Source organism: Melanerpes formicivorus, unplaced genomic scaffold (genome assembly GCF_026170545.1).
Source record: "Melanerpes formicivorus ecotype bairdi unplaced genomic scaffold, bMelFor1.0.p_v2 SCAF_70, whole genome shotgun sequence".
Taxonomy (NCBI): domain Eukaryota; kingdom Metazoa; phylum Chordata; class Aves; order Piciformes; family Picidae; genus Melanerpes; species Melanerpes formicivorus.
The window spans coordinates 372518-400336 of NW_027142422.1; the positions used below are offsets into that span (position 1 = coordinate 372518).

Below are 27819 nucleotides of genomic sequence, written 5' to 3' on the forward strand. Positions count from 1 at the left end.
GTTCATCTGCATTCCACCAGGTGAGAGGTGAGTTGGCATCTGAAAGAGCAACACCATTGGATAAGGTAATGCAGGCAGACACAGAATGGTGGGGGTTGGAAGGGGTCTTTGGAGGTCACCCAGTCCAACCCCTCTGCCAGAGCAGGATCACCTCGGGCAGGCCACACAGGAATGCATCCAGATGGGTCTTGAAAGTCTCCAGAGAAAGAGACTCTACAACCTCTCTGGGCAGCCTGCTGCAGGGCTCCAGGACCTTCAGAACAAAGTTTTCCCACATGCTGAGGTGGAACTACTCATGTTCCAGTTTGTGCCCATTGCCCCTTGTCCTACCACTGGGCACTGGTGCAAAGAGTCTAGCCCCATATTCTTCACAGACACCCTGCAGGTATTTATAAACATTGATCAGATCCCCTCTGAGCCTTCTCTTATGAAGGCCAAACAGCCTCAGGTCTCAGCTTTTTCTCATCAGAGGGATGTTACAGTCCCTTCATCATTCAGTCCCTTCATCATTCAGTCCCTTCATCAGCCTCCATCGGATTCTCTCCAGTAGCTCCCTGTCCCCCTTGAACTGGGGAGCCCAGAACTGGACACAATCCTCCAGGTGAGACCTCACTAGGGCAGAGTAGGGGGGCAGCAGTACAGTATTTAAGTTCAAACTGGTGACTTGGAGGTAATGATTGGAATGACATAGTTCAAATGCCCTGCAGTGCTCAGACTGTTGTGCTGTCCGTACCTGGAGTTTTCTTCTCGTTGGGGATAATGCATCGTACAAAGTGAGGGGCTGTGGATTTTAAGTTGGTCATCAGCTTGTTCAAATTTTCCTGGGACAGGCACAGGAAGACCACAATTAATTTTAGCTGTTCAGTGCAATTGCAATCCCTTATTCCTTCAGCAGTTTGTTATGTGTATTAGTGCCACCCCTCTAAATAGCCTCCAACAGGGATACAAGGTTACCAAAATCATTACTGAGCAATGTGTCCAAAGAAACCAAAATATGAATAACTTAGTCACAGAAATCCACATCACTTTTAGCAGAGTCTTAAGAAGACACATGCCACTTGCAGCCTCAGAAATGTCAGAGAGAAGAAGAGGAGCAGCAAGATGCAGCATCACCCTGTGGAGCATTGCTGTGAAGCCAGCTGCATTTTTGCCTAGTCACTTCCCTACTCAGTGAGGAGAGTTCACCTTTCCCATCTGTTCCCCACAAAAGCTGGGTGGTTGCTCTCCTGGCCAAATGTTTTCCCTTCACTGATCTTTATCAGATCTCCCAGCACAGGCCCCAGGCTAACAGGGAAGGGAAGGGAAGGGGAAGGGGAAGGGGAAGGGGAAGGGGAAGGGGAAGGGGAAGGGGAAGGGGAAGGGGAAGGGGAAGGGGAAGGGGAAGGGGAAGGGGAAGGGGAAGGGGAAGGGAAGGGAAGGGAAGGGAAGGGAAGGGAAGGGAAGGGAAGGGAAGGGAAGGGAAGGGAAGGGAAGGGAAGGGAAGGGAAGGGAAGGGAAGGGAAGGGAAGGGAAGGGAAGGGAAGGGAAGGGAAGGGAAGGGAAGGGAAGGGAAGGGAAGGGAAGGGAAGAGAGAACAAACCTTGTGCAAGGAGGACACAGTTTGAAAAGAAGCTCCTTTCTTACGTTTCTTCTCTCCACCCTGGTCACCTGAGGGGAAAACAAACATGAAAAGAGAGAAAGAAAAATCCCAACCTGTGCCTCAGTAAGGGCTGCACACAGGGCATGGGGACAGACAAATCCTTCTAAGAGCACAAATCCCTTGGAATGAAAGGCACAGCTAACAACCTGATGGCTCTGATTGCTCAAATATTAGCCAAAACCTCCTGAACATCAAGTGGGATCTATCACAGGTTTGTAGCTCTCTGTCCACACTTGGGGTTTCTGTCAAGGACTGCTGTCAGCTTTCTGCATTGCATTTGCATTTCACAGCATCACTTGTGATGCAGAAAGTCCACCAGTGTGAATAAGGTAGAAAAAGGACTTCTCATAGAGTGGTTTGGGTTGGAAGAGGCTTTAAAGAGCGTCCAGTTCACAGATTTGCAGATTGCATTGGGCTGGAAGGGATCCTCAAAGGGCAGCTTGTCCAACTCCCCTGCAGTCAGCAGGGACACCTCCAACTAGGTCAGGCTGCTCAGGGCCACAGCAAGTCTGATCTTGCATGTCTGCAGGGATGGGGCCTCAACCACATCCTGGGCATCCTGTTCCAATATTTCACCACTCTCACTGTGAAGAACTTCCTCCTAATGCCAAACCTAAATCCACCTTGCTCCAGTTTCAAACAATTACCCCTCAAGGCTCCTATCACTCCATGCCCTTCTAAACAGTCCTTCCACAGCATTTCTGTAGGTTCACTTCAGACACTGAAACATAGCTCTAAGGGCTTCCTGGAGCCTTCTCTTCTTCAGGCTGAACAGCCCTGTTTTTTCAGCCTCTCTTCATAGGGAAAGTGCTCCAGCCCTCTGATGTGCTTTGTGCCTTCCTCTGCTCCAGCAGGTCCATGACCCTCCTGTGCTGGGGGTTCATAGCTGGACACAGTACTCCAGGTGAAGTCTCACCAGAGCACAGCTGAGTGTCAGAATCACCTCTTTCTCTCTCCACCTGCACACCACACAGATCCAACTCCCCTGCCACAGGCAGGGACATCTTCCACTAGACCAGGTTGCTCCAGGCCCTGTCCAACCTGTCCTTGAACACCTCCATGGAGAAGGCATCCACAACCTCCCTGAGCAACTGGAACCTGCACCAGTAAACAGAACTTCTCACAAAGCAGAGTGGTTTGTGGTTTACTGGAAAGCATGTAGGGTGTGGTGATGTAGAGAAAGGGAAAGAAAGGTCATGGTGATGGAAAACTGCCACTGCACATTGTGCTGTGCAGGCACTGACTCTCATGTGCCTCCTGTGCAGACACTGAGCTGGTGCAAGTCATGTTTGCCTAGATTCAAGGGAAAGGAACATTTGCAGTTCTAGATACAGAAGCTTTGCATCCCCTGAACTGCTCTTCAAGCTTCAGAGCCAAAACCACTCAGCTCCTCCCAAGGAGTGCTGGTTTCTGACGTGACCTTTGTGAAGTTTCACAGGAGCCAAACACGACCCCAAAATATTGCAATTGTTGCAGCTTTCTGAACACTGGCCCGTTAGATCATCACCAGAAGGGCTGGCATTTTGTCACCTGTCAACAGCACTCAACATAAAAGGAGAAGAGAAGAGTGCAATGGGCTTGATGGGATTATCCACAGCCTGTCCCCCTTCTTGACAGTGACACTGCCCAGACTGGAGAAGGCTGAGCTGGGCAGGCTGACACTGAGGGGAAACAGGGTGGTGCTCTGGTGGACAGGAATATCCACAGGCAAAGAGGCAGTTAGGGACTTGCAAGAATTTGCTAGTGGCAGGATTTTTGTTATATCCATTCAGCTCCATCTCTTATTCACATTATGAAGTCTGCAGCCTGCTCACTTCCTCAGCAAGTGTTTCATGATTAATGACAACTACTATGGAAATGAGGTTACTAATAAATAGGCTGCAACTGGCTGCAACTTCAGGACATAAAAGCTACATCTTTGTAATGAATGCCAGTCTTATTTACTTAAGATCAATGTTCTGGAGGCTTGCTACTTGTCTTCTCAGAAATAGAACAGCTCTGTGTGATGCAGACAGCTTCAATATGTTCAAAATGGTTTGGATGGGAGGAGACCTTAGAGATCACCTAGTTCCACCCTCCTGCCATGGGCAGGGCCACCTTCCACCAGACCAGGCTGCTCAAGGCTTCATCCAAGCTGGTCTTGAACTCCTCCAGTGAGGGGGAGGTATGTGTACTCTTGGCAAACAAACAAACAAAAGCCAGCAGCAAGATGTGTTGGCAAGCTCTTCTACCCTTGCCAAGGTGGAGTGGTGTTCAAGTACTTTCAGTGTCTACTTGCCACTAATCACAGAATCATAGAACTGCCAAGGATGGAAGAGGCCTTGGAGATCATCAAGTCTGACTGCTCACAAAGAGCTCACAGTTCCACCACTACTGCTAAGCCACTGCCACTAAGCCATGTCCCTAAGCGCCACAGCCATGCATCTTTAAAACACCTCCGGGGATGAGGACTCCCCCACCTCCCTGGGCAGCCTGTTCTGATGCTTGACAACCCTGTCTGTGATGAAATTCTTCCTAATGCCCAAGCTGAGCCTCTTCTGGCACAAGTTCAGGCCATTTCCTTTCATCCTGTCACTTGCTGCGTGTGAGAAGAGACCAACCCCTGCCTTGCTCCAAACTCCTTTGGGGCAGTTGTAGAAGCCTCCTCTTGTGGTTACCTCAGACACTTCTCACGAGACTTATAACCCAACAAAATATTTCAAGTCATTCTTTTTTATCTCTTATTGAATTCAGGCAAACTCCCTTGGGGCAGTTGTAGAAGCCTCCTCTTCTGGTTACCTCAGACACCTCTCATGAGCCTTATAACCCAACAAAACATTTCAAGTCATTCTTCTGTATCTCTTATTGGATTCAGGGTGGACTACAAGCAAGGAGGACTACAGCATGGGAAAGAAGAGCTACTCTTTTCCACAGATACTTATGTCCAACAGTTTGTGTGCCACACTTGCCTATCTGAACCCTTGCAGGCTCCAACTCCCACCGGAGTGCTGACAGCACTCAGGTTTCCTTGCCAGAACTGCTCAGAGTTATTATGCATTCAAATTAGCTGAGCTAATGGCTCCTTGGTATAACTGGCAAACTCCTACAGATGCTGTGCACATCTAGATAATTAGTCACTGCCTCATTTAGTGTTGAGCAAATTGCAGCTGAGAGAATTGGTTTGTTTCTGGAACACACTCCCGAGCACGCATCCCAGGAACGAAAGACGCCCCGCAGGAGCTGCAGCCGCTTACCGCTCTCAGCACCAACGTAGCTTTCAAACAAGCTTGCCAGCAGTTTGTTGGATGATTTCTGGAAAATGCCTACCACAGTCTCATTGAGTGGGTCCTTGTTCTTCTCAAGCCACCCAATGATGTTGTAGGGAACCTGCAGCAAGGCAATGAAAAGAAATCCGAGGTTGCAAAGCACAGAATCATGCAATGGTTTGGGTTGGGAGGAGCCTTCAAGATCATGTAGCTCATGGGCAAGGACACCTCCCACTAGATCAGGCTGCTCAAGGCCTCAACCAAGCTGGCCTTGAAAACCTCCAGGGAGTGGGCATCCACAACCTCCCTGGGTAACCTGTTCCAGTGTCTCACCAACCTGCTCTTCCTAACAGCCAGTCATGGTTTAGTTGATCAGGTGGTGTTGGATGATGGGTTGGACTCGATGATCTCAAGGGTCTATTCTATTCTATTCCATTCCATTCCATTCCATTCCATTCCATTCCATTCCATTCCATTCCATTCCATTCCATTCCATTCCTATTCCATTCTATTCCTATTCCATTCCTATTCCATTCCATTCTATTCCTATTCCACTCCATTCCACTCCAAGTCTCTCCTCATTCCTTCTCATCTTCTGTCTACAAGTCCTTATAAAAAGACCCTCCCCAGTTTTATCCTTCAGAGAAGTTCATCGTTTGGCCTGAAGCCAGTGAACTGTTGCTCTCAGAGCAGCACCAGCCATCTAATTTTTCATCACTTCCCCTCCAATTCTCTGCTTCTTAATTCCCAGTTTTCTGTTCCAAATAATTACCATCTGAATCCCACACATACTCCCTTCCAAACTAGCTGGACCCTTCATCTACTCATGGACTCCATGCAGTCTGGCTGTGGAGATACCATGTCATCACTGTCCCAGGAACCTCACTAATAGGTGCTGTGCTATAAAATGTACAAATCATAGAACCAATAAGGTTGGAAAAGACCTCAGAGATCATCAAGTCCAAGCTGCCACCCAACACCTCATGGCTAACTAAACCATGGCTTCAGGTGCCATGTCCAGTCCTCTCTTGAACACCTCAATCATTTCACTTCCCAGCAGCATGCTGCACTGGAATAAATAAAAGATTTTCTGGCAAATGTAATGGTTAAAAATCTAACTCTTGGAGTAGGCTGCAGCTCCATTTAGTGGGCTATGTCCCATTTTTAACCCCACAAGGGGACAGAAAGTCTTCTTTTCTTTGCCCAACCACTGACAGCTACAGATAAGGAGCAAGCTGGGCGTTATCACAGTATCACTAAGGTTGGAAGAGACCTCGAGGATCATCGAGTCCAACCTGTCACCACAGACCTCAGGAGTAAACCACGGCACCAAGTGCCATGTCCAACCTCCTCTTGAACACCTCCAAGGATGGTGACTCCACCACCTCCCTGGGCAGCACATTCCAATGACGAACGACTCGCTCAGTGAAGAACTTTCTCCTCACCTTGAGTCTAAACCTCCCCTGGTTATTTCTCATAGTAAACACAACATTATCTTAATGTTCCATTCTAATCTGAAATTAATAGCACCAGGTAGGTCCCAGATCCTCTGTGTTGAGCCTTCATATCCATTCTAGTTTACTAAAGAACTGCCTGTGGCCCTCTCAGATTTTCTGCTTATCAGGCCTGAAAGCAGACTGTTGAAACTGGGCAAGTTTGGGCTCAGGTATCACAGTCCTAGATGACATTCTCACCTACTCCATCATCATTATCATGCCTGTTGACTAAACCTCCACAGCAGAGCTAACCACCATTCTCTTGGCTGCTTTGTCACACTGCTGTTTTAAAGCATGACAGCTGGTCAGGGTTTGAGTGAAGAGTGATGGCAAAGCTTTTCTTTTTCTTCACATCCCTGAAGTTAGGCAGAAATTACTCAGATCCTTTATAGAGGAAACCAAGATTAATAGTTGGATGCTGCTGCTGTTTAATCACTAGTCTGAGTCTGATTAGAAGAAAGTGATGAAGGAAAGGCTTCTTTTCAGTAAAAATCATCATTAGCCTTCCTCTGTTGTTCCACTTTATTTATGCATCCAAGGACCAGATGTCCTGGAGTCCGCTGGCAACCTGCTGTGTTGCAATATTTGTGCAGAGAGAGTAGTCTGCTTTTATTCCTTGCTGTTTCTTTCTTCCCCTCTCCATCCCTTCAGCCCTCCCTTGTGTGCTCTGGGCCCAGCCCCACCTGGGAGACCTATAACAGAGAGTCAACAAAGGAACTTACTGAGCCGGCGTAATGGCGAAGTTCAAAGTGAGCTTCGTATTTCCTTTTCTTATCAGGCCTGGGCTTCTGTAGGTTAGGTGACTTTCCAAGATGGTTGTCATAGAGTTTGGCTTTGAATGTCATATCTGTAGCTTTTGGGAACATGCATTCCTCTTCAAGGATAGACAGGATTCCCAGTGGCTGTGGATTTAAGAACATCTTTGTGGGACAATGCTGAGGCTGCCTGCTTTCAAGAGCTGTGCAGGCTTTGACTTCCATCTGAGGAGGAAGCCTTTGGCTGCTCTGTTAAAATAGTAACCACACCTTTGACTATTCAGTATGTCCACTCTGCTTTATGATGGCTTCCAGGAAGGCTGTGATTCACCTTTCAGGGCAGTTGGACCACATTTTGGTCCAGCATTGATTTGGTCTATCACACAACCATCATTTGGCTATCTGGTGGACTAGGAAAAGATGAACTAACTTCCTAGCACTGGACAGAGTGCTTGAGGGGCTAGAATCATGCACAGATATCCTGCTCTTCTGGACACACAAGTGATCAAGCAGAAGAGCAGTTAATAATTATCCTTTCTCTTCCAGGTGTTCCAAATGTCCCACTAATGCAATACTCAGAAATTCATTTTCCCTCACAGATCAGCAGGGTTAGATACCACAAGAGGTGGCAGAACAAGAGATACAGCAAGGGACAGCTGTCCCCACCACAATGATATCATACCCACAGAGAAGAGAAAAGGGAAGGCATACATGCCATGCTGGGGAAGGGGTGAGAAAGAACCAGTGGTTCTGGGCTAGGAAGAGCATGAAAGAGCTTGCACATCAACATGTAATGGAAGAAAGAGAAACCTCATGGGGTGACTGAAGTGTAGCATTTGCCCTGAGAAGCTGAGAAGTGAGTTTGATGTCAGGCATACATGGAAGAAAGCAAATGGAAGAGCAGCAGGGACAGAGAATGATATTCTGAGGTTCTGATTCTGTGAAAAGTAAAACCCCAAAGAATCTTAGGGCAGCCATACAAATTAAGCTACAGTTGGTGGTTACTCTTGGCCTTGCACAGCAGACTTATGGAGGTCAAGCCAAGAAGACACAGATACCACCAGCAGTGCTTTGCCTTCCATTCTGTATTGCATGTAGAAAGGCAAGAAGCCTGCTGGGCTGTTTATTCCACTCTGTTCAGTGAGACTTGAGGACACCTCCAGGGGAGCATCATGAATAAAACCAATCCAGTAAATACACTTTAGCACTCCTGGACCTACCTTCTCAATTAGATCAATGCAGGCCTGCAGGTCCATGCCAAAATCAATGAACACCCACTCAATGCCTTCCTTCTTATACTCTTCTTGCTCCAGGACAAACATGTGGTGATTGAAAAACTGTTGCAGTTTCTCATTAGTGTAATTGATGCAGAGTTGCTCAAAGCTGTTAAACTGCAGAAAGAGACAAACAAAGCCAAAACAACAACAAAAACAAAAAGGAAAACTGAAGAGATGCATTTGCACCACAGGGCTTGGTGGAACTGCAAAGAGGAAGCTGTTTGCACCTAAAACCTAACCAATACCTGGTGGAGAAACTGCTGAGCATAGCACCAAAGGCAAAGGAGGGGGGAATTCAGCAGCTGTCCTCTGGAGTGTGAGGATGCCCAGATTTGCTCAGGTCCCTCAGGGTGGACATGCCTTTGCTTCAGCAGCATGCATGCCACACCAGCCCTGACAGCAGAGCCAGCATTGTGCTGTGCTGTATACAGACAGCCAAACGAGGCAGCCCCAGCAAACTTTAGGAACAGATCCTGAACAGCAGCAGCTGTGATGTGCTCTCCTCACACACACTTGTTTACAGTGGTGATAGAACCACAGAATAGTGCAGTTTAGAATGGACTTCAAAAGATCATCGGGTCCACCCTTTTGTGGGAGGGGGAGCTGAGATGAGATTGTCTACAACCCTGTCCTAAGTATATCTTAAAAGCCTCCAGTGATAGGGACTCTGTGAAGTCCCTGAGGAGGTTGTGATGATTGTGAATGACTGTGAAGGATTGTGCTCCTTGCAAACAAATGGCTTTTTTAAACTCAGCTGGAGATAGATCCTGGTATGCTGAGGCATACAGGGAAAGAAATATCCTAGATAAAATATGCTTCCTTTCAAAGAGAAAGAGCAGGGAAAACACATTACCTTAAAACACACCTCCAAGCATGTGAGATGTTGTCTTTGCTACAGAATGACAGAACTGCTTGGGTTGGAAAAGCCCTCTAAGATCGTTGAGTCCAACCTTCAACCTAACACCACCATGGCCGTTAGACCATGGCCCACAGTAACATGTCCACACTTAAACACCTCCAGAGACAGAGATACTCCACCAACTCCCTGGGCAAAAGGTTGCCATCCTCTTCCCCCCCAGGAACTGCCAGCATATCCAGTCATGCTAAATGCTGAATGTGTTCTACATCTGCACGTGGAAGAAGTCACAAATGCTGTTTGCTTTATGGCTTTCTCAGCACTTCACCTTCTGTTTGCTTAGAAATACCCACCCAGAGCTATCACTTGATCTCTTCTATGTCCTCACACATTAGTACTCACATCAAAGATTTCAAACCCAGCAATGTCCAGGACTCCAATGAAGAACTGTCTTGGTAGCTTAGTGTCCAAGGTCTTGTTGATGCGGACCACCAGCCACTTGAACATGCGATCGTAGACTGCCTTGGATAAGGCTCCAACAGCATACAAAACCTATAATGCATGGTTCAAAGCACCACTGTGAGGAGCAGAATTCACTGGGGGCACTAGGCTTTGAGTGCAGCAGCTGATTTCAGCCCCTGCTTAGGGTTTACAACCACTGAGAGAAACCTGACACAGCAGCCAGCTTCTCCTCTCACCTATGCTGACTTTTCCTCACACTGTGCATGCACATGCAGGCTAGCATCTACACAAAGTGCTAGTAAAGCACCTTTTGGGAAACAACTGGACAGCAAGTTGCAAATGTTTTAATCCCTGACATAGCTTCAGAAGTTAGGGGGCAAATGGCAGCCATGGTGCCCAGAGCTATTGCTAATATTCTGGGGAGGTCAGGCTGCTCAGGGCCATTTGCTTCCAGATTTTGAGGGATGTTACAGCAGGTGACAGGAAAAGACTGACCAAAGCCTCTCTTCAGGCTGGAGAGACCTCTCTCCAGCAGTTTTCTACTTCTTGAGACTGTGCCACAGCCTGTCTTCCACCACCAATTTTCACAGAATCACAGAATGTTTCTGTTGAAAGAGACCTCTCAGGACCATCGAGTCCGACCACAACGAAACCCCAACGTGTCCAGAAGTGCCATGGCCACACATTCCTTGAATACCTCCAGGGATGGTGACTCCACCACCTCCCTGCACAGCTTATTCCAATGCCTGACCACTCCAGCAGCAAAGAAAGGTTTCCTAACAATTGTCCTCAAAAAGCTGCAACATCTTCCGCGATGCTGCTGTGGAGGCAGCAGTGCTAGCGCAAGGGCTTTTCCCAAGCCAAGAGATACCTTTAAGTGGATGCTACCTTTAGCTGACTGAGGTCACACAGAGCTTAAAATTGCATGAATAATGAATGAGTGAATGAATAATTCATGGTTCAACTCTTTTAGGTAACTGTTCTCCTCCAGAATTAGATCTCAATGCCCACGTGGTGTTACTGCACCTGGTTTCCTTCAGTGGCTGCTACTAAGACATCAGGAAAACACTGCTATCAAAGGCAGCGATGGCCACAAGTCCTTTGTCACTCTCTATCAGTTTCCCTCACTTTCAGTGTCTGTTCCCCCAAGCCTGGTGATCTGAAATGGCAACATGCACTAAAGGCACAGGTTAATGTTTCTAGCAGCTCTCAGAAGTCACAGATCAACCCACAAATCTTGCAGGACAAGTGTCAAACACCCTGAGAGCTTCTCCTTACCTGTTCAACACTTTGACCTTTGGTCACATATTCGTTGCCAACTTTCACTCTAGGGTGCAATAAACCCTTAATCAAATCAGAGGAGTTGATTCCCATCAGGTAGGCAGCTTTGTCAGCACCTGGTCAAGAGAAACATGGTTTCAGCTGCTTTGAAGTCCTACATGGAAGCATGCCTAACCAAGGAAAAAAGTATTGAGCACATCCATTTCCAAAGAGGAACTGGATCAAGACCTTGGTCTCTTAGTGATCTATGTTCGGTGTGCCTAACAAACATGAATCTTTTGTGATGGAGAAGGTCATCCAGACACTGCAATTGGTGCAAGAATCACACTTGAGAAACTCTTCAGGTGTAGAGAAAAGCACATCTCATAGAACCATAGAACTTTTGAGGCTGGAAGAGATCTTTGAGGTGAGCAAGTCCAACCACTTCACCTAGAGCTCTCAATCCCGCCACTGCTGCTAAGTTACTATCAGTAAACCGTGTCCAAACCCACTAAACCATCTTCAGGTGCAAGAGAAAGTAAGGAAGGAAGACCTGAAGACATGAAAGAGAATGCTGAGGCAACAACTTCTTGCAACTGTGTTGTTCAAACAGTCATAAAAATGGGATTTCATTAGGTTACTCTGACTGTGTCACTTCACCTTCTGCTAGGTAAGGTAACCCACCTCTGAATGAACCCCTGCACAGCGCTCTTGGCTGAGCAGGAGCTACACTGTGCAGGATCAAAGCAAACAGACTGCTTCCTCCTCAGCACAGTGCATGATGACTTCTCACACAGCAGACTTCTGAAGGAAAGGATTCATTTTAGGTGTCATTCTTACTTTCAGTGCCATCAGCCTCTGCCTGCTCCTCTCGGGGTCTTTGTTTGAATTTCATGTTCCCGAAGTGCATGATGGCTCCTGTGAGCTTGTAGGAACCAGACTTCTCATCTGGCACAAACCCCAAGATGTCCATGGCTTGCTGTGGAAAGGAAACAAGTATTTTCTCACTTCTGTAGCCAAAAAGCAGTAACATTTTGCAGCCCCACAATGTGCCTGGCGTGGCTGATGGTGCTGACTGATAATGACTGGGGCACTGTCTCACAAGGCAGCCACTGGAACATCCTGAAGTCCCAGCAATGGCTGGGGAGCAGGAGAGCTCCCTTTATCTTGCATTTTATATATCAAAGCTGTAAGAAGGTTGTGCCTAGGGGCATTACATGGAGCAAGGCCAGATCCAGAGGTAGAATAATCCATCAGGCCTCATGCTTCATGGTATGAATGCAATTAAGATCCATTTTGGCTTTCACCTTAGTCTAGTAGGTTTAGTGACCAAAGCTAGACTCCTTCCAGCACTTTTCTCCCCTCATGCACCTAATCATTAAGAACAGAGTCAAACCAATATTAGCTTACATCTGTTGCTAACAGTTCTTCTCCATCATCCAAGTTGTCCACTGTAACTACTCCTTGGGAGCAAAAGTGGTAGTCATATGGGTTGGTAGATACCAGCAGCATATCTGTAAGAGAATTGCTAAGGTCAAAAGCACCATTCATTCAGGAGATCCCAAAGCAACATAGGCTAAGAGGTCAGCTCATGCATTTCTCTCTGCACAGCTGTTTATCATGTTGAGCTTGGGCTGTTTTCTTCAGAAAGAAGTTGGGAATATTGCACACACATCTCCTGAGCATGCTTTGCAGCACACTGAGTTCATAACCATGGAGTGATAGCATGATCTGGGTTGGAAGGGACTTTAAAGATCAGCTGGTTCCATATCCCCTGCCATGGGCAGGGGCACCTTCCACTAGACCTTCTACTGGGCCTTGTCCAGTCTGGCTTTGAAGACCTCCAGGGAAGGGGCACCCACAACCTGTAATTTGCCCCAGAGCCCTACTTTCTGCCTTGCCAGCCTGTAGGTGTAAAAATCCCATCTAAGTACAGAGCTCTTGTGCTGGGGGTCCCACAGCTGAACACACTAGTCCAGGTGAAGTCTCACCAGAGCATAGGGGCAGAATCATTTCTCTCAGCCTGCTGGCCATGCTGGAGAAAAGGGAACAAGAAGAAAAGAAGATATCAAAGGTTTTCTTCAAAGTAGTGGGAAATGGAAGCAGAGAGACCTCACCTGCTCTCTGCTCTTCTCCAGTAGGTCTGTGAGACCACAATCAACCAGGGAAAACAGGAACATGCAGCTTTGCATATTCTCCCTTGCTACAGAACGTCCCAGGGTGCCAGTTTTGGCACCTGGGGCAGAAAGAGGGAAGTGGCTTTTCTTCACGGACCTGTGAGCAAATCTCCTCATGTGAAAATCTGGACAATTAAATTTTTATCTGCCCAAATGCTCTTGGAGCTGAAGCACTTTCCAGATGCTTTGGGGCTGTGAGTTACACAAATTCAAAGCGATGGTTCTTTGGCCTTTAGAACACTACCTTCTAAAAGTCCTGCCTGACACCCAGGCAGGGTCTAAGCTGGAATGGCACCACACATTTCTAGGGTACCTGCAGCAGCCTGTCACAGAAACATGGTCTCAGCATCTTGAAAAGAGTGTATTTTAAAAGATATTTCATATCTTTAAAAGAGCATATCAGTGGAAGTTCAGTTTTCTCAAACAGAAGCATGAAGCTTTCTTCTGAGCACGGGTTTGCTCACTGACCCTTCCTCAGCCACTGTCTGCTCACAGAATCATGACCAGGAACGAGGGAAGATGAAGGATTTGTCATAACTGCTGCTGCCTGGGTCAATAGCATCTCCCTCAGCACAACCTTGAGCATTGCACTGTAGAAGGTCAGAGAGTCATGGAATGGTTTGGGTTGGAAGGGACCTTAAAATTCATCTAGTTCCAACCCCTCTGCTGTGGGCAGGGACACCTCCCGCCAGAGCAGGTTGCTTGAAGCCTCATCCAACCTGGTCCTGAACATCTCCAGGGAGGGAGCATCCACCAGCATCTCTCTGCCCTCACTATAAAGAATTTCTTCCTAATATCCAGTCTAAATCTCCTCTCTTCCAGCTTCAATCCATTCCCTCTTGTCCTATCACAAGCCTTTGTCAAAACTCACTTCCCAGCTCTCCCGTAGCCCCCTTCGGATTCTGGAAGGCTGCTCTAAGGTCTTCCCTGAGCCTTCTCTTCTCCAGGCTGAACAGCCCCAACTCTCCCAGCCTGTTCCCATGGAGACATATTCAGCTTAGGGTAGCTTCTTCAAAGCTCTAAATCCATCTCATACTCACCCAGCAGTTCTGGTTTCTTTCCTGACAGGATCTGGTAGAAGATGTGATAGTCTCTTTCACCTGGTTGCTGGAAAATCACTCGGGATTTCTCCAATAAATCTAGGTGCACAAAGAAAGAATGAGTGAAAGCTGCCCTGCACTCTTTCAGAGGAGTGATTTTGTTTGTTTGTTTGTTTTCTTTTAGAAAGGAAGAAAGCTTGGTGCTTACAAATCTCAATATCAGCAGATGACAGCTTGCCTGTGGTTCCAAAATGGATTCGGATGAATTTCCCCTAATCCACACGGGAGAATATTGCAGTCAGTGCACACGGGATACACAGAGGGAAACAAAAGAATGATGCTTGAAGGTAATCGTGGTTTGAAGGTGATTTTGGTTGTAAGAGACCCTTAAGATCATCAAGTCCAACCCTTATCCCAGCACTGCCACTAAACTACATCCCTCAGCACCACAAATCCATGGCTTTGAAACCCCTCCAGGGACAGGGACTCCACCACTGCACTGGGCAGCCTGTGCCAGGGCTTGACAGCCCTTTCAGGGTTTCCTCATACGCAACCTAAACCTCCCCTAGGGCAACTTGAGGCAGTTTCCAACTGTCCTGTGGCTTGTTCCTTGTGGGAAGAGACATCCACCTTGCTCTGACTACCTTTCAGAGAGTTGTAGAGCATCAGAAGGTCTCCTGCCAGCCTCCTTTTCTCTGGCCCAGACAACCAGCTCATGCTGGCTCTTTGCCCTTGCACAGGCAGGTTTTCAGGGACAAATTCATAGATTCACAGAATGGTTTGGGTTGGAAGGGAACTTAAAGGTCATCTAGTTCCAACCCTTCTGACATGGCCAAGGACATCTCCCACTAGATCAGGTTGCTCAAGGCCTCATCCACACAGCCATGAATGCATGTCTCCAGGAAGAGGGCATCCACAGCCTCCCTGGGCAACCTGTTCTAGTGTCTCACCACTCTCATTGCCAAGAATTTTGTCATAACATCAAGTTTAAATCTCCCCTCCTCAAGCTTCAATCCATTCCTCCTCATCCAATCACTACAAGCTCTTGTAAAATACCAGATACCCAGCAATGATATGAAACTTCTCTAAGTCTCTTCTGTTGATGCACACAGCTCTGTAAGCAGCCTGTAGGACTAGGATCACAGGGTGCTCATGTGCCAGGCTGAGCTGTGGGAACGCTTCCAATTCCATTCCAAGAGGCAGGTTCACTGTAAGGCAGGGCTCAGAGCAAGAAGCCTGGGCATCAGACACGCAGGTTCCTTCTCTGACTCCTCATTTGCTGTCCTAATTTATATGCAACTACTTAAGTCAGAAGAATTCTCTGATTTCCCATTGCTTTGCCCATTAAATTTGCATGTTAATTCCTCCAAATGCCATTAAAAAATGGAGTAGCTTTCACTGAATCTATCATACTCCTGGGGAGGTTCTGCCATTGCTGTTGAAAGAGCTTTGCTGATCTTGCGCAGGTTAAACTGTTCCTCAGAGTGGATCTTTGTTTCTTTTTATCCTTAATCTTTCCAGTAGCCTTTCCTGTTTGGGTCCCACTTTGTTATTCTTCCACTGTGTGGGAACACAACTGCTTCAGTGGACAAAAGAAGTAGCAATTGCTGAAGGGATCCCTCCAGAGCTGTCAAAGGGGACATCGTTACCTGATGTCACAAACTTACAAAGCGTGAGGAGTTGTCGTTCCTCAGGGTTTTGGCATTGCCAAAAGCTTCCAGGGCTGGGTTTGCTTGAATGATTTGATCCTCCAAGGTTCCCTAAAAATCAAAGTTGAAATATTAGTGAGGACCCTACAGGCCACAAGCTCAACTCTACCACAGCCGTGCGTTCACGTACAAGGGGGAAGCCTCCTTAGCAAAGGGATTTAACTCCACCCTAGGGGTGGCACGGCGCGACTGGCACGACAGCAAAGTCCACAGTCAGTGCTGAGTTTGAGGCTTTGAAAGGCCTCAAACATTCTGCTGCATTCTACTGTTGTGCTTTGTGGATTGGATATTTTATGCCATCTGCACAGGAAACAAATCACCATATCTCGCCATGTGCTGTGAAGCGTGTGAGGACATCCGAGGGAATGCACGCAGGAGAGGGGCTAGTGCAGACAGTGACAAGCACTAAAATGCATTAGGTTTGAAAGCAGTCAGAGCTTGTAATGGTTGTGGGGCTTGGAGTTGAGAAAAGCATCAACTGTCACATGCACAAATTCCAGTTTGCTGAAGCAAACTGCCTGGGCTCCAGGGATCCTTCTCTGGGAGAAGCACACGAAGGGAAACGCTGAGGTTCATGACATGAACTGACAGAGCCCACTACAGTTTTCACAGGGAAAAGATAAAATGGCCAAGATTATGACTTACCCCAGTTTTGGTAGCTGGTTGCTGTCAAAAGAGGAACACAATGGATTAAAAACCCACAACAGACAACCGAAGGAGAGTACTAATATGAAAGACATCACGAAAGGTAGACATTAGCACATTTAGGTGTCTAAGGGCCACCAACACTCCAGAGGGACTTTCCATAGAATGGTTTAGGTTGGAAGGGACCTTGAAGATCACCCAGTTCCAGCCCTCTGACATGGGCAGGGACACCTTCCACTAGACCAGGTTGTTCAAGGTCCCATCTAACCTGGCCCTGAACACCTCCAGGGAGGAGGCATCCATGACGTCCCTGGGCAACCTGTGCCATTGACACTTGTCTTATCATTTGCCACCACTGAGGAGAGTTCAGCCTCATCCTCATGATCTTTAGATTTTATCCTTCAGATGCAGTGAGAAGATCCTCTCTCAGACTGCTCTTCTCCAGACTAAACAGCCCCAGGTCTCTCAGCCTCTCCTTGTAAGAGATGCTCCAGTCATTTAATCACTCTTGTAGCCTCCACTGGATTCTTCCCAGTGATTGAACTGGGGAGCCCAGAACTGGTCACAATACTCTAGGTGTGGCATTGGTGACAATCTTACTCTTTTTAGAGACTATTTCCCATGTAGAAAACAAACCAAGCAAAACCACAAAATAAAAACCCCAACCTTCCCCCCCCCCCCCCCCAGAAAAAAACCCCACCAACCCAAAAAACCCAAACCAACCCCAAATCTTAGTCTTCATGGTCTCCCCATCTTCTGACCAGCTTTAACATGTTCAGAAACATCCTTAACACCAGCTAAAACTAGAGCTAAAACTCAAACTAAAATTCATAGGAAAAAGAAGCAGCCACAAGCAGCTGTTCAGAACCAGGAAGGGTTTTGCTGCTGCTTCCTCAGGGTGGCAAGGTTAGGTGACCGTTGCCTTTCTACCTTCACAACAGCATGCCCTCAGCAATGCCACGTAGGGGCATCAGCATCTTCTCCCCATGGCTTCTTTTGCTAGCCATGCCTGTTGATGCTCAGCTGTGTGGTGAGGACTGGTGAGGTTGGTTGTATACAACAGATGAACCTTGGGAGTCCAAAATGAAACAGCCCTCAGCAGACTTACATTCTTTTTACCAGGCTCCCCCAGGGCTGCCACAGTGGCAAAGTACTGGATGACACGCTTGGTGTTGACAGTCTTGCCAGCACCAGATTCTCCACTGGAAGAAAGAGGAAGATAATGCAATGTTCAAACATCCTCCTCCATCCTCCTGTCCTGCACACAGGCTATGCTCAGAATCACTGACTGGTTTGTGGCTGTTTGAGTGGAAGTCACCCTAAACTGCCTGAATGGAGAGGTGAATGCCTAAGAGAGCAGCAACTCATTCTTCCTGTGGCTTCTAGCACCCCACTCTACACTGAGCTCCCTTCAAGGGCATGAAGTTTTCTCATAAACTTCCAGGCTGAGGAACTGGGGAACAACTATATACAGCTAATGGGTTACATAATGCACAGAAAAGCTGCATTAATCTGCCTGAATTATCCAGGAGCACACGTGAACTGCCAGCAGAGACACCCAGCTCTCCATCTCTTCTGCTTTCCAGTAAATGATGTGCAGCCATCATCACAGAATCATCAAACTCTTTTGATTGGACAAGACCTCTGAGATCTTCAAGTCCAGCCACCAACCTAACACCACCATGGCCATGAAATCATGTTCCAAAGTGCCATGTCCACAGGTTTCTTGAACACCTCCAGGGGTGGTGGCTCCACCACCTCCCTGGGCAACCTATTCCAATGCTTGACCACTCTTTCTTCATCATCATTATCATCATCCTCATTTCAACTATATTAACACCTAGAAAAGCTGGACCATTTGATCCTTGGGGTCCCTTCCACCCTGGCATTATGTCCATATCTCCTGGCATATCTCCATATCTCCTTTTCTGCCATGGTCATCTCCCTCTCTTCCTGTGTGCCTACACGACATTCTTAAATACAATCTGCAGCAAGAAGCACCACACTGAAAAGAAGTCCTCTGTGTTCAAAGGGGGCAGCCACAGGAAGGCTAAACCTGGAGGGAGTGTTTAAAAACTGTCTGCTGAGTTGCTTTCATGCCTGCTTGAAATGAACACCAGGTGGGGATTAGGAATGGGCCAGCCTCCCTCAAACTCCCAGCTGCTACTTTCCCGTGGGGCTCAAGGCAGCTCTCAGGTGGCCAAATTGCCAGTTACTTGGCTTGGATCTAGTTCCAGGCAGTTTAGCTCAGTTTTTCAGGGTCAACTTGTATTTCAGTCCATTTTTTTCCCCCTTCTTCTAGTTTTCTTGCAGCAACAGAGTCTCAAAGCAGTCAAAAAAGCGGCACTTACGTGATCAGCATGGACTGATTCTCCCGATCTGTGGAGGGGGGGAAAAAGAGATACAAACTTAGCAGACTGTTCAAATTGCTCATTAGAATTGCAAAGGAGTACTAACTATATCAAAATAGTCCTGCAAGGAGAGGAGATAATCACATGGAGCAGAGCATGGAAAGTTCTAGCCCTGCCTTGAATCCTCCTCTTGTGTTTTGTTTGAGCTGGTACTAAGGAGCTGCCTGTCATGCATGTTCCTTCCCTGTGCCTGGGAAATGATAATCACAGGCTTAAAGGTTGGAAGAGACCTTGAAGATCATCAAGTCCAACCATTAATACAGTACTGCCAAGCACATCACTGAACTATGTCCCTCAGCACCACATCTACATGGCTTTGAAACCCCTTCAGGGCTGGGGACTCCACCACTGCCCTAGGCAGCCTGAGCCAGGTCTTGACAACCATTTGGGGAAGAAATTGTTCCTCATGTCCAACCTAAACCTTCCCTGGTGCAACCTGAGGCTCTTTTCTCTTGCCCTGTCACTTGTTCCCAGAAAGAGAGATTTGCCATTGGAATGTGCTGCCCAGGGAGGTGGTGGAGTCACCATCACTGGAGGTGTTCAGGAAGAGACTGGATGATGCACTTGGTGCCATGGTTTAGTTGATTAGATGGTGCTGCATGACAGGTTGGACTCGATGATCTCAAAGGTCTTTTCCACCCTGGTTAATTCTGTCCTTTCCTATCCTATCCTACCCTATCCTATCCTATCCTATCCTATCCTATCCTATCCTATCCTATCCTATCCTATCCTATCCTATCCTATCCTATCCACATTGGTTGCACACTACCAAAGCTCTCACCAGCCAATGGCATGAGCTAAACAGAGCAAACCCCCAGCTAAGAGTGCCACTTACTCCGCAGCATATCGTGGTAGGCGTTGTCAGCGATGGAGAAGATGTGAGGAGGAGCCTCTGAGCGCCTCTTGCCTTTGTATGCAGCAACAACCTCTGACTTGTAGACAGGCAGCCACTTGTAAGGGTTTATAGTCACGCAGAATAGACCAGAGTATGTCTGGAGAGGAACACAAAACATGAGTGAAAAAATCCTGCTCAAGGAATAAGTTAAAAACCTCTTAGTTGATCAAGCAGGACCTGCTCCAGGGGAGGTTTAGGCTGGATGTTAGGAAGAAGTTCTTCACAGAAAGAGAGATTGGCCATTGGGATGTGCTGCCCAGGGGGGTGGTAGAGTCACCATCACTGGAGGTGTTTAGGGAGAGACTGGATGAGGCACTTGGTGGTCTAGTTGGAAGTGTCCCTTTGAGGGTTTCTTCCCACCTGGTGCCATTTGTGAATCTGTGAGAGCACCAGATGCATCTTGTGTCCAGACACAAGCCAACTCACAGCAACTTCTTTCTTAAGACAATAAGCAAGACCCTCAGCTCTGTGGCTTATCAAAGCTCTAAGGTGAGTGTGAAGAGCACACTTTCAGATATGAAATCTGAACTTGAAAGGCAGCTTTCTGACTACCCCCCTGCAGTGACCCTTACATAGATCATCCAGTTGCTGTAGCGCTTCCTCAGGTTGTACAGCACAGAGGCCTCGTTCAGATGTGTCAGCATGGCCATGTCCTCAATCATGTCAAATTTGGGAGGGTTCATTGACTGCACGTCGTCTTCTTTTATGGTCAAGGTCTGCAAAGAAGAAAGACATCCAGCAAGAGTGGGAAAACACTGGGATTCTCTGTGGCTTCCCATCCCTCACAGGGAGACTTCTGCAGAGTGAAGCCTTCTGCTCACACCCAGCCTATGTACACAATCATTTGTGTCAGCAATAGTGTGGTCAGCAGGACCAGGGAAGTGATCTTGCCCCTCTGCTGGGCACTCATGAGGCCACATCTCAAATACTGGCTTCAGTTTTGGGTCTCTATCACTCTAAGAAGGACACTGAGGTGATGGATCATGTCCAGAGAAGGGCAACAAAGATAATGAAGGGTCTGGAGGGGAGGAGCAGCTGAAGGAGCTGGGGTTGTTTAACATGGAAAAAGGGAGGCTGAGGAAAGACCTTATTGCTCCCTGAAAGGAGGCTGGAATGAGGTGGGTGTTGGTCTCTTCTCCCTAGAATCAGGTGACAGAATGAAAGGAAATGGCTTCAAGTTGCACCATGGGAGGTTTAGGTTGGATGGAATAAGCTGCTCAGGGAGGTGGTGGAGTCACCATCCCTGGAGGTGTTTAAAAGACATCTGAATGAGGTGCTTAGGGACATGGTTTAAGAGTTGTGTACAAGGAGATGTTAGGTTATGCTTGGACTTGATGATCTTAAGGTCTTTTCCACCCAGGTGACTCTATGGTTCCATCACACTGTTTCCCTCTAAAGCTCTCAGAAGGATGGGGGGAGTCTGAGATGATAGAAGTAAAGCTCATGGTGGCATTGCTGCAAAGGGAGCCATGGGACTTAATTACAGCCTGGGCCAAACCTCTGGGGGCCAAACCAGAGCTAGCTGGTTGCACACCTCTGCTGCCAGACCTCCCACTGCTGAGCAGTGCCTGGTGGGCTCTTACCCACCACCTCACTGCTGCCTTTCCCTTGGTGGCTCTTCATGTGCCAGTCTGAGAGGGTCTCTGTTACTGGGGGCTTCCCGTTTGCAGCCCATACCATGAAACCAGCACCTGGGCTTAATCTGGGACAGGCAGTGTCTGGAGCTGGCTGCTCCAGCCCTGTCAGCACGGGTGAGACAAGACTGCTGCTGTACCCTTCCGTCAGCTGTCTGCACGGTCACTTTGCCATCGCTGCTCTCCGTGATTTCGCCTTCCACGTAAGCTTTCTTCTCGTCGGGAACCCAACATTTCTTCTTCCCTGGGAAGTTAAGGAGACAGAGGGTTCATGGCCTTGCATCAGACAGCACCACCGTGCCCAGCTCTGGGAGGATGCTGGTTACTTCTTCTGCACAAGCAACATGCAATGTGCGCTGGCAGCACAGGAGGCAGCCGTGTCCTGGGCGGCAGCAAAAGAAGTGTGACCAGCAGGACAAGGGAGGTGATTCTGCCCCTTTCCTCTGCTGTGCTGAGAACCCAGCTGCAGCACTGTGTCCAGCTCTGGTGCCCTCAGCACAAGAACATGAAACTGCTGGAGTGGGTCCAGAGGAGGCCACGAAGGTGATCAGAGGGCTGCAGCACCTCTGCTGTGGGGACGGGCTGGGAGAGTTGGGGCTGTTCAGCCTGGAAAAGGGAAGGCTCTGGGGAGACCTTGAAGCAGCCTTCCAGTACTTGAAGAGGGCTACCTGAGAGCTGGGGAGGGACTTCTTACAAGGGCTTCTGGTGATATGATGAGAGGCAATGGCTCTGAGCTGGAAGAGGGGAGATTTAGACTGGATATTAGGAAGACATTCTTGACAGTGAGGGTGGTGAGACACTGGATCAGGTTGTCCAGGGAGGTTGTAGATGCCCTCATCCAACCTAACCTTTCACACCTCCAGAGAGGAGGCTTGATCAGCCTGGTCTATTGATCAGCCTGGTCTATTGAAAGGTGTCCCTGCCCATGGCAGGGGGCTTGGAACTTGATGAGCTTTAAGATCCCTTCTAACTGAAACCATTCTATGATTCTATGACCACAAACGCCCTGGCACTGGAGCAGATGGGCAGTGCTGGGGGGCTGCCTGCCAAAGCAAAAGCTGTAGGGCTCCTACATGTTGGTTCACCTTTGAAACTACCACTTGGCTTCCTCTATATCCTCCCAGCACAAGGTGTCAAAACATGATTCTATGATTTCAAAAATGCTAAGCCTCAGCCTGCATGGGAAATCCATTGCTGTCATCACCAGTGTGCAGATGGAAAAGCTGAGATCCAAGCCCAAATTAAGGCATTTGGAGAAAAACTGCAGTCTGGGTGAGGAATTCAGCCCACATTATTTTGCTGCCAGATTTAACCAGATTCAGCCTTCTTCCTGCACCTTCTTCTGAGGTTTGTCTTGAAAAAACAGCAATATGAATAATTCACATTGAGTTATCTCTGTGGCTGCTCGGAGTCTTTAGTTACAGCAGCTATTCTGAATGGTGAGGTGCTGTGGCTGTTCATACTTACACTGTTGCACCTCAGGATGCCCCCTCCCTGGAGGTGTTCAAGGACAAGGCCTTGAGCATCCTGGTCTAGTGGAAGGTGTCCCTGTCCATGCCAGAGGGGCTGGAACTAGATGATCTTTAAGGTTGCTACCAACCCAAACTGTTCTCTCAATCTATGAATCTGAAGGTGTCAGCATCTGAAAGCTATCAGTGGGCACTGGGGCTTCCACCACCTCCTCCCTGGAACCATTCCAGGTCAGGCTTTTTTTGGGCTCTGGGCAACCTGCTCTAGAATAGAATAGAATAGAATAGAATAGAATAGAATAGAATAGAATAGAATAGAATAGAATAGAATAGAGTAGAGTAGAGTAGAGTAGAGTAGAGTAGAGTAGAGTAGAGTAGAGTAGAGTAGAGTAGAGTAGAGTAGAGTAGAGTAGAATAGAATAGAGTAGAATAGAATAGACCAGACCAGACCAGACCAGACCAGGCTGGAAGAGACCTTCAAGATCATCGCGTCCAACCTATCATCCAACACCACCCAACCAACTAACCCATGGCACCAAGCACCCTGTCAAGTCTCCTCCTGAACACCTCCAGTGATGGTGACTCCACCACCTCCCTGGGCAGCCCATTCCAATGGGCAATCACTCTCTCTGTGTAAAACTTCCTCCTAACATCCAGTCTAAACCTCCCCTGGCACAGCCTGAGACTGTGTCCTCTTGTTCTGGTGCTGGTTGCCTGGGAGAAGAGACCAACCTCTGCCTGTCTACAACCTCCCTTCAGGTAGTTGTAGACAGCAATAAGGTCTGCCCTGAGTCTCCTCTTCTCCAGGCTGAGCAACCCCAGCTCCCTCAGCCTCTCCTCACAGGGCTGTGCTCCAAGCCCCTCATCAACTTTGTTGCCCTTCTCTGGACACGCTCCAGCAAGTCAACCTCCTTCCTAAACTGAGGAGCAGAGATGCAGATGTCTCTAGCTGCAGATGTCTCTGCTGACTGAAGGGGAGTTGGACAAGATGACCTTTGAAGGTCCCTTCCAACTCAAACCATTCTGTGACGCCTCTCAGCCAGCCCCTGGCAGCACGAGGGGTGCTGCGACTCACCATCGAAGGCGACGGTCTGTGCCATCATCAGCTCCTTCTCGCTCTTGCGGAGGAAGGGAGCAGCCTCCCCGAACTCTGACATGTCCATCATCATGGTGGCGGTTTAATGTGGCACAGGTCAACGAGGGAAAAGGAAGGGACCTGGTCTACCAAAGGAGAGGAGAAAAGAAACAACACCAAACCAACCATCAGCTGCTTTTGTGGGTGACTTGAGACAGGACAAAACAACCAGCACAACAGCAGCTGGCTGATCAAAGCGATCATAAAACCATCACAGAATCATGAAGGTTGGAAAAGATCCCTAAGATCATCAAGTCCAACCTTCTACTGATTAAATCAATGATCAGATTGAAACACAAACACCCAACACAGATGTGGAGCTGCACTGCACCTTCAGATAAACCCTTTCCTGGCTCAGCTTATTTAAAGCAGCCAGCTCCTGGGTGGTTGGGAACCTTGACATGGGGTCACAGTTATCTCCACAGGAGAATTTAATCTCTTTGTGGCACCAGTGGTGCTTAAGAGCAGGAGATAAAGTAGCTGCTTCAAGCTGTAAATTGAAAAACCACTTCATGGGGGCCTACTCTGACCCCTTCCAACCTTCAACCTAAGACCACCATGGCCATTAAACCATCTCCCACAGTGCCATGTCCATATGTTTCTCAAACACCTCCAGGGATGGTGACTCCAACCTGCTCCAATGCCTGAGCACTCTTGCAGCAATCCTAATCTCCAACCTAAACCTCCCCTGCATAATTTCAGGCCATTTCTTCTCATCCTGTCACCTGATACTAGGGAGAGGAGGCTGACCCCAACCTTCCTCCAACTTTCCTTCAGGGAGCTGTAGAGGGCAATGAGGTCTGTGAGGTCTCCACTCAGCCTTCTCTTCTCCAGACTGAACAACCCCAGTTCCCTCAGCTATTCCTCATGGGACTTTTTCTCTGGACCCTTCACCAGCTTTGTTGCCCTTCTACCCTCTCTTGCTGCCACAGTACAAGCTGGAGACCTTCTGTCTTTTTGCTGCAGAGCAAAATCTCTTTTTCCTCAGAACTAGCCTTAGCTTTTCCCCTTGTTAAAGATTAAGAGCCTACAGAAGCACAACTACCACTGATTATTTTGATATTGCCTACTGACCAACATTCCCAGCAGGAGACTCAACTCACAGCTAGCATGGTGAAGTTTTTCTCCCATGGGGAGTGTGTCTCAGCTCTGGTTGAGCAGTGAAATGACATCAGCTCATACATTCAACCAGAGCAGTGTCAGAGAATGTCAGTGTCATCTCACATTAAACCTGCAGTGCCAGAGGAGCCAGTCTAGTGCTGCTCTCCAGAACTCAGGACAGAGTCTCACAAGCCCTGATGAATACTGAAATATTCTAACTCACTTCTGTGCAGCCTAGATCCACTTGCAGACCTCTTAAGTACAGTTACTCAGCTACCACCTTCTTACCCAGTTTGCACTCTTGTATCTATTCAGGGGGAACCACTAGAGCAGGTATGGGGCCTTGAGCAACCTGGTCTAGGGGAAGGTGTCCCAGCCTGTGGCAGAGGGGTTGGAGCCAGATGATCTTGGAGGTCCCTTCCAACCCAAATCATTCTGTGATTCTGTGATGGTTATGGCAGTTGGGAGAGAATTCTGTATTTTCCAGCAGTCTCATCTTCTTGGAGCTACAACAGAGTCCGGTGTGCACCCTGGGGGTGCAGGGAGCTTAGTGAGGCAATTCCATTGCCAGATATGAGAAACTGGAAATGCTGTTTAGCTTAGGCCACAAGAGCATTTGTAAAAGACAGCGTAGATGGGAAAGACAAAGCAGAGAGAAAAGGATTTGCTGTCTGTTCAACCTGCCCTAGCTAACCACAAGAGGAGTCAGCCTCTCTGGATGAACTTGGGGAAAATCCTTGCAAACACTGAGTCCTTGCAGGAAATAGCACACATGGGATCACAGAATTGTTTTGGTTGGAAAAGACCTCTAAGATGATCAGGTCCAGCCATCAACTTAACACCACCATGGCCATTAAACCCTGTCCCAGAGTGCCATGGCCACACGTTTGTTGAACACCTCCAGGGACGGTGACTCCACCACCTCCCTGTGCAGCCTGTTTCAATGCCTGACCACTCCTGCAGCAACCTCAGCTTGCCCTGGCACAATTTAAGTGACACCACCAGGTTGGTGATGTGTTCAGATGTGGAAAGAAAGGACCTAATTGATCCTTGCTGGGACTGTTGGGAGAGCTTCTGTCTCGTTGAGGGCTCATCCACAGCAGCAGCAGCGGGCACCCGCGGTCATTGCCAGGCAGCTCAGCAGTTCTCCAGGGGTTGTAACTCAGGTTGGAATAAAAAACCCTCCTTGTACCAACAAGCTGCTTAAAATTACAAACTGCACCAGCCAAATTGGTGGCTGATAGAGAAGCCAGAAAATCTAACTTGCAGGAGCTGGCTAATCAGTGCATCCAGATGCATGCTTACAAGGGACACGCTTTGCTAAGAGGTTATTCATTCTGCTGTTAGAGAAGAGACATTTATTTGCCATTCAAGCAGCACCCCAGGATGAGTAGCACTCTATGTTTAGTGATATCACTACTGAAACCTTAAGCCACAGGACAACCCTAGTCACATCAACCCATAACAACACAGTTAGAAGTGAGAGAGTTTGGTACTCACCCTGGAGAGCACACAGAAAGCGTCACCGCTCTGCCTGCTCCACACTTTATATGCCCCCAGCTCAAGGTCACTGGTGATAACTGTTTAAAGGCATCAGCAGTTTTCCTCCATGCCTATATTTGTCCAGAGGATCCTGGGTGAGGAGACAATGCATGAGGAGGGGACATGTGTGGCTGGTGAGAGGGAGGGGGGGAGGAATGTCAGTGGGGAGCAGCGTGCTCCTCGCCACGCCATTCTTGCTTCATGACTTCATGGAAGAAGCTTTTCCTGCTCCTGTGTTTTCACAGGGCCAAGGATTGTTTTCCCAAGCGCCTCAGAACTTAATTACCATGGGTTTGAGGCACAGGGTGTGTGAAAACAAAGACTATTATTCTGTAACTGCCCTATAGTGCAAAAATTGCAGCTTCATGGACAAGGGACAAGTGATTATAGAGGGAATCTGGATCTGTGAGCCAAGCTGCCTTCAAGCAACAAATCTCTGATGTGAGTTCTCACATCCCAGCCACACACCACTTCAAATCCCCTTCTTAAATGGTTTTCTTGAAAGCCAATCCTATAGGCTCAGCTCTGGTATACACACAGGGACCTCCCAGTTTAGGAACAAGACAAGGCAGGGAAGGAAGGAGTTTAGGAACACATTGATTCTGCCTGGGAAGTGAATCACAGGCAGTGAAAAGAAGCAGGCACCAATTCCAGTGAGTGCTTTTCCCCAGGTAACTCATTGATGATACTGAGTTTAGGCAACCTCTGGCCTTCTGCTCACACCCTCATTTTGCATGTAGGACAAGTACCATAAGCAACTCAGGTCTCACTTCATTTCAGCTCACCAATAGCAAAACAATTGACACCTCCAGATTGATTTGTTTTTCCCACCATGGGTGGAAAGAGAGAGGTTTCCTCTGGTTCTAGCATGAGCTGAGCACAAAAGGAGAAAGGAAAATGAATGATGTGGATATCCATAGAAGCCTGACCTCAAGCTGCTCTGAAGGGTAGTGAAACTCTAGGACAAGTTTCCCAGGGAAGCTGTGGATGCCCTCTCCCTGCAGCCATTCAAGCCCAGACTGGATGGGACCTTGAGCAATCTGGTCTAGCAGGAGATGTCCCACCCCATGG

General features: G+C 48.0%; 1 protein-coding gene across 1 annotated transcript in view; it reads right to left on the reverse strand.

Annotated features, from left to right (window-relative positions):
* Window positions 1-24182, reverse strand: part of MYH15 (myosin heavy chain 15) — a 54922-nt gene extending 30740 nt beyond the window's left edge. Inside the window, exons 1-19 of the mRNA XM_068163061.1 lie at window positions 24046-24182; window positions 21642-21745; window positions 20440-20583; window positions 19808-19964; window positions 18913-18940; window positions 17670-17763; window positions 16562-16582; window positions 15875-15967; window positions 14416-14479; window positions 14208-14306; window positions 12401-12504; window positions 11831-11969; window positions 11009-11127; window positions 9671-9820; window positions 8356-8526; window positions 7103-7282; window positions 4873-5005; window positions 1580-1647; window positions 734-821 (exon numbers count right to left, since the gene is read on the reverse strand). Coding sequence (XP_068019162.1) covers window positions 734-821; window positions 1580-1647; window positions 4873-5005; window positions 7103-7282; window positions 8356-8526; window positions 9671-9820; window positions 11009-11127; window positions 11831-11969; window positions 12401-12504; window positions 14208-14306; window positions 14416-14479; window positions 15875-15967; window positions 16562-16582; window positions 17670-17763; window positions 18913-18940; window positions 19808-19964; window positions 20440-20583; window positions 21642-21745; window positions 24046-24139 — 2050 coding nt within the window. The 5' untranslated portion in view covers window positions 24140-24182. The remainder of the gene's footprint in view (window positions 1-733; window positions 822-1579; window positions 1648-4872; window positions 5006-7102; window positions 7283-8355; window positions 8527-9670; window positions 9821-11008; window positions 11128-11830; window positions 11970-12400; window positions 12505-14207; window positions 14307-14415; window positions 14480-15874; window positions 15968-16561; window positions 16583-17669; window positions 17764-18912; window positions 18941-19807; window positions 19965-20439; window positions 20584-21641; window positions 21746-24045) is intronic.
* Between the last annotated feature and the right edge of the window lie 3637 nt (window positions 24183-27819).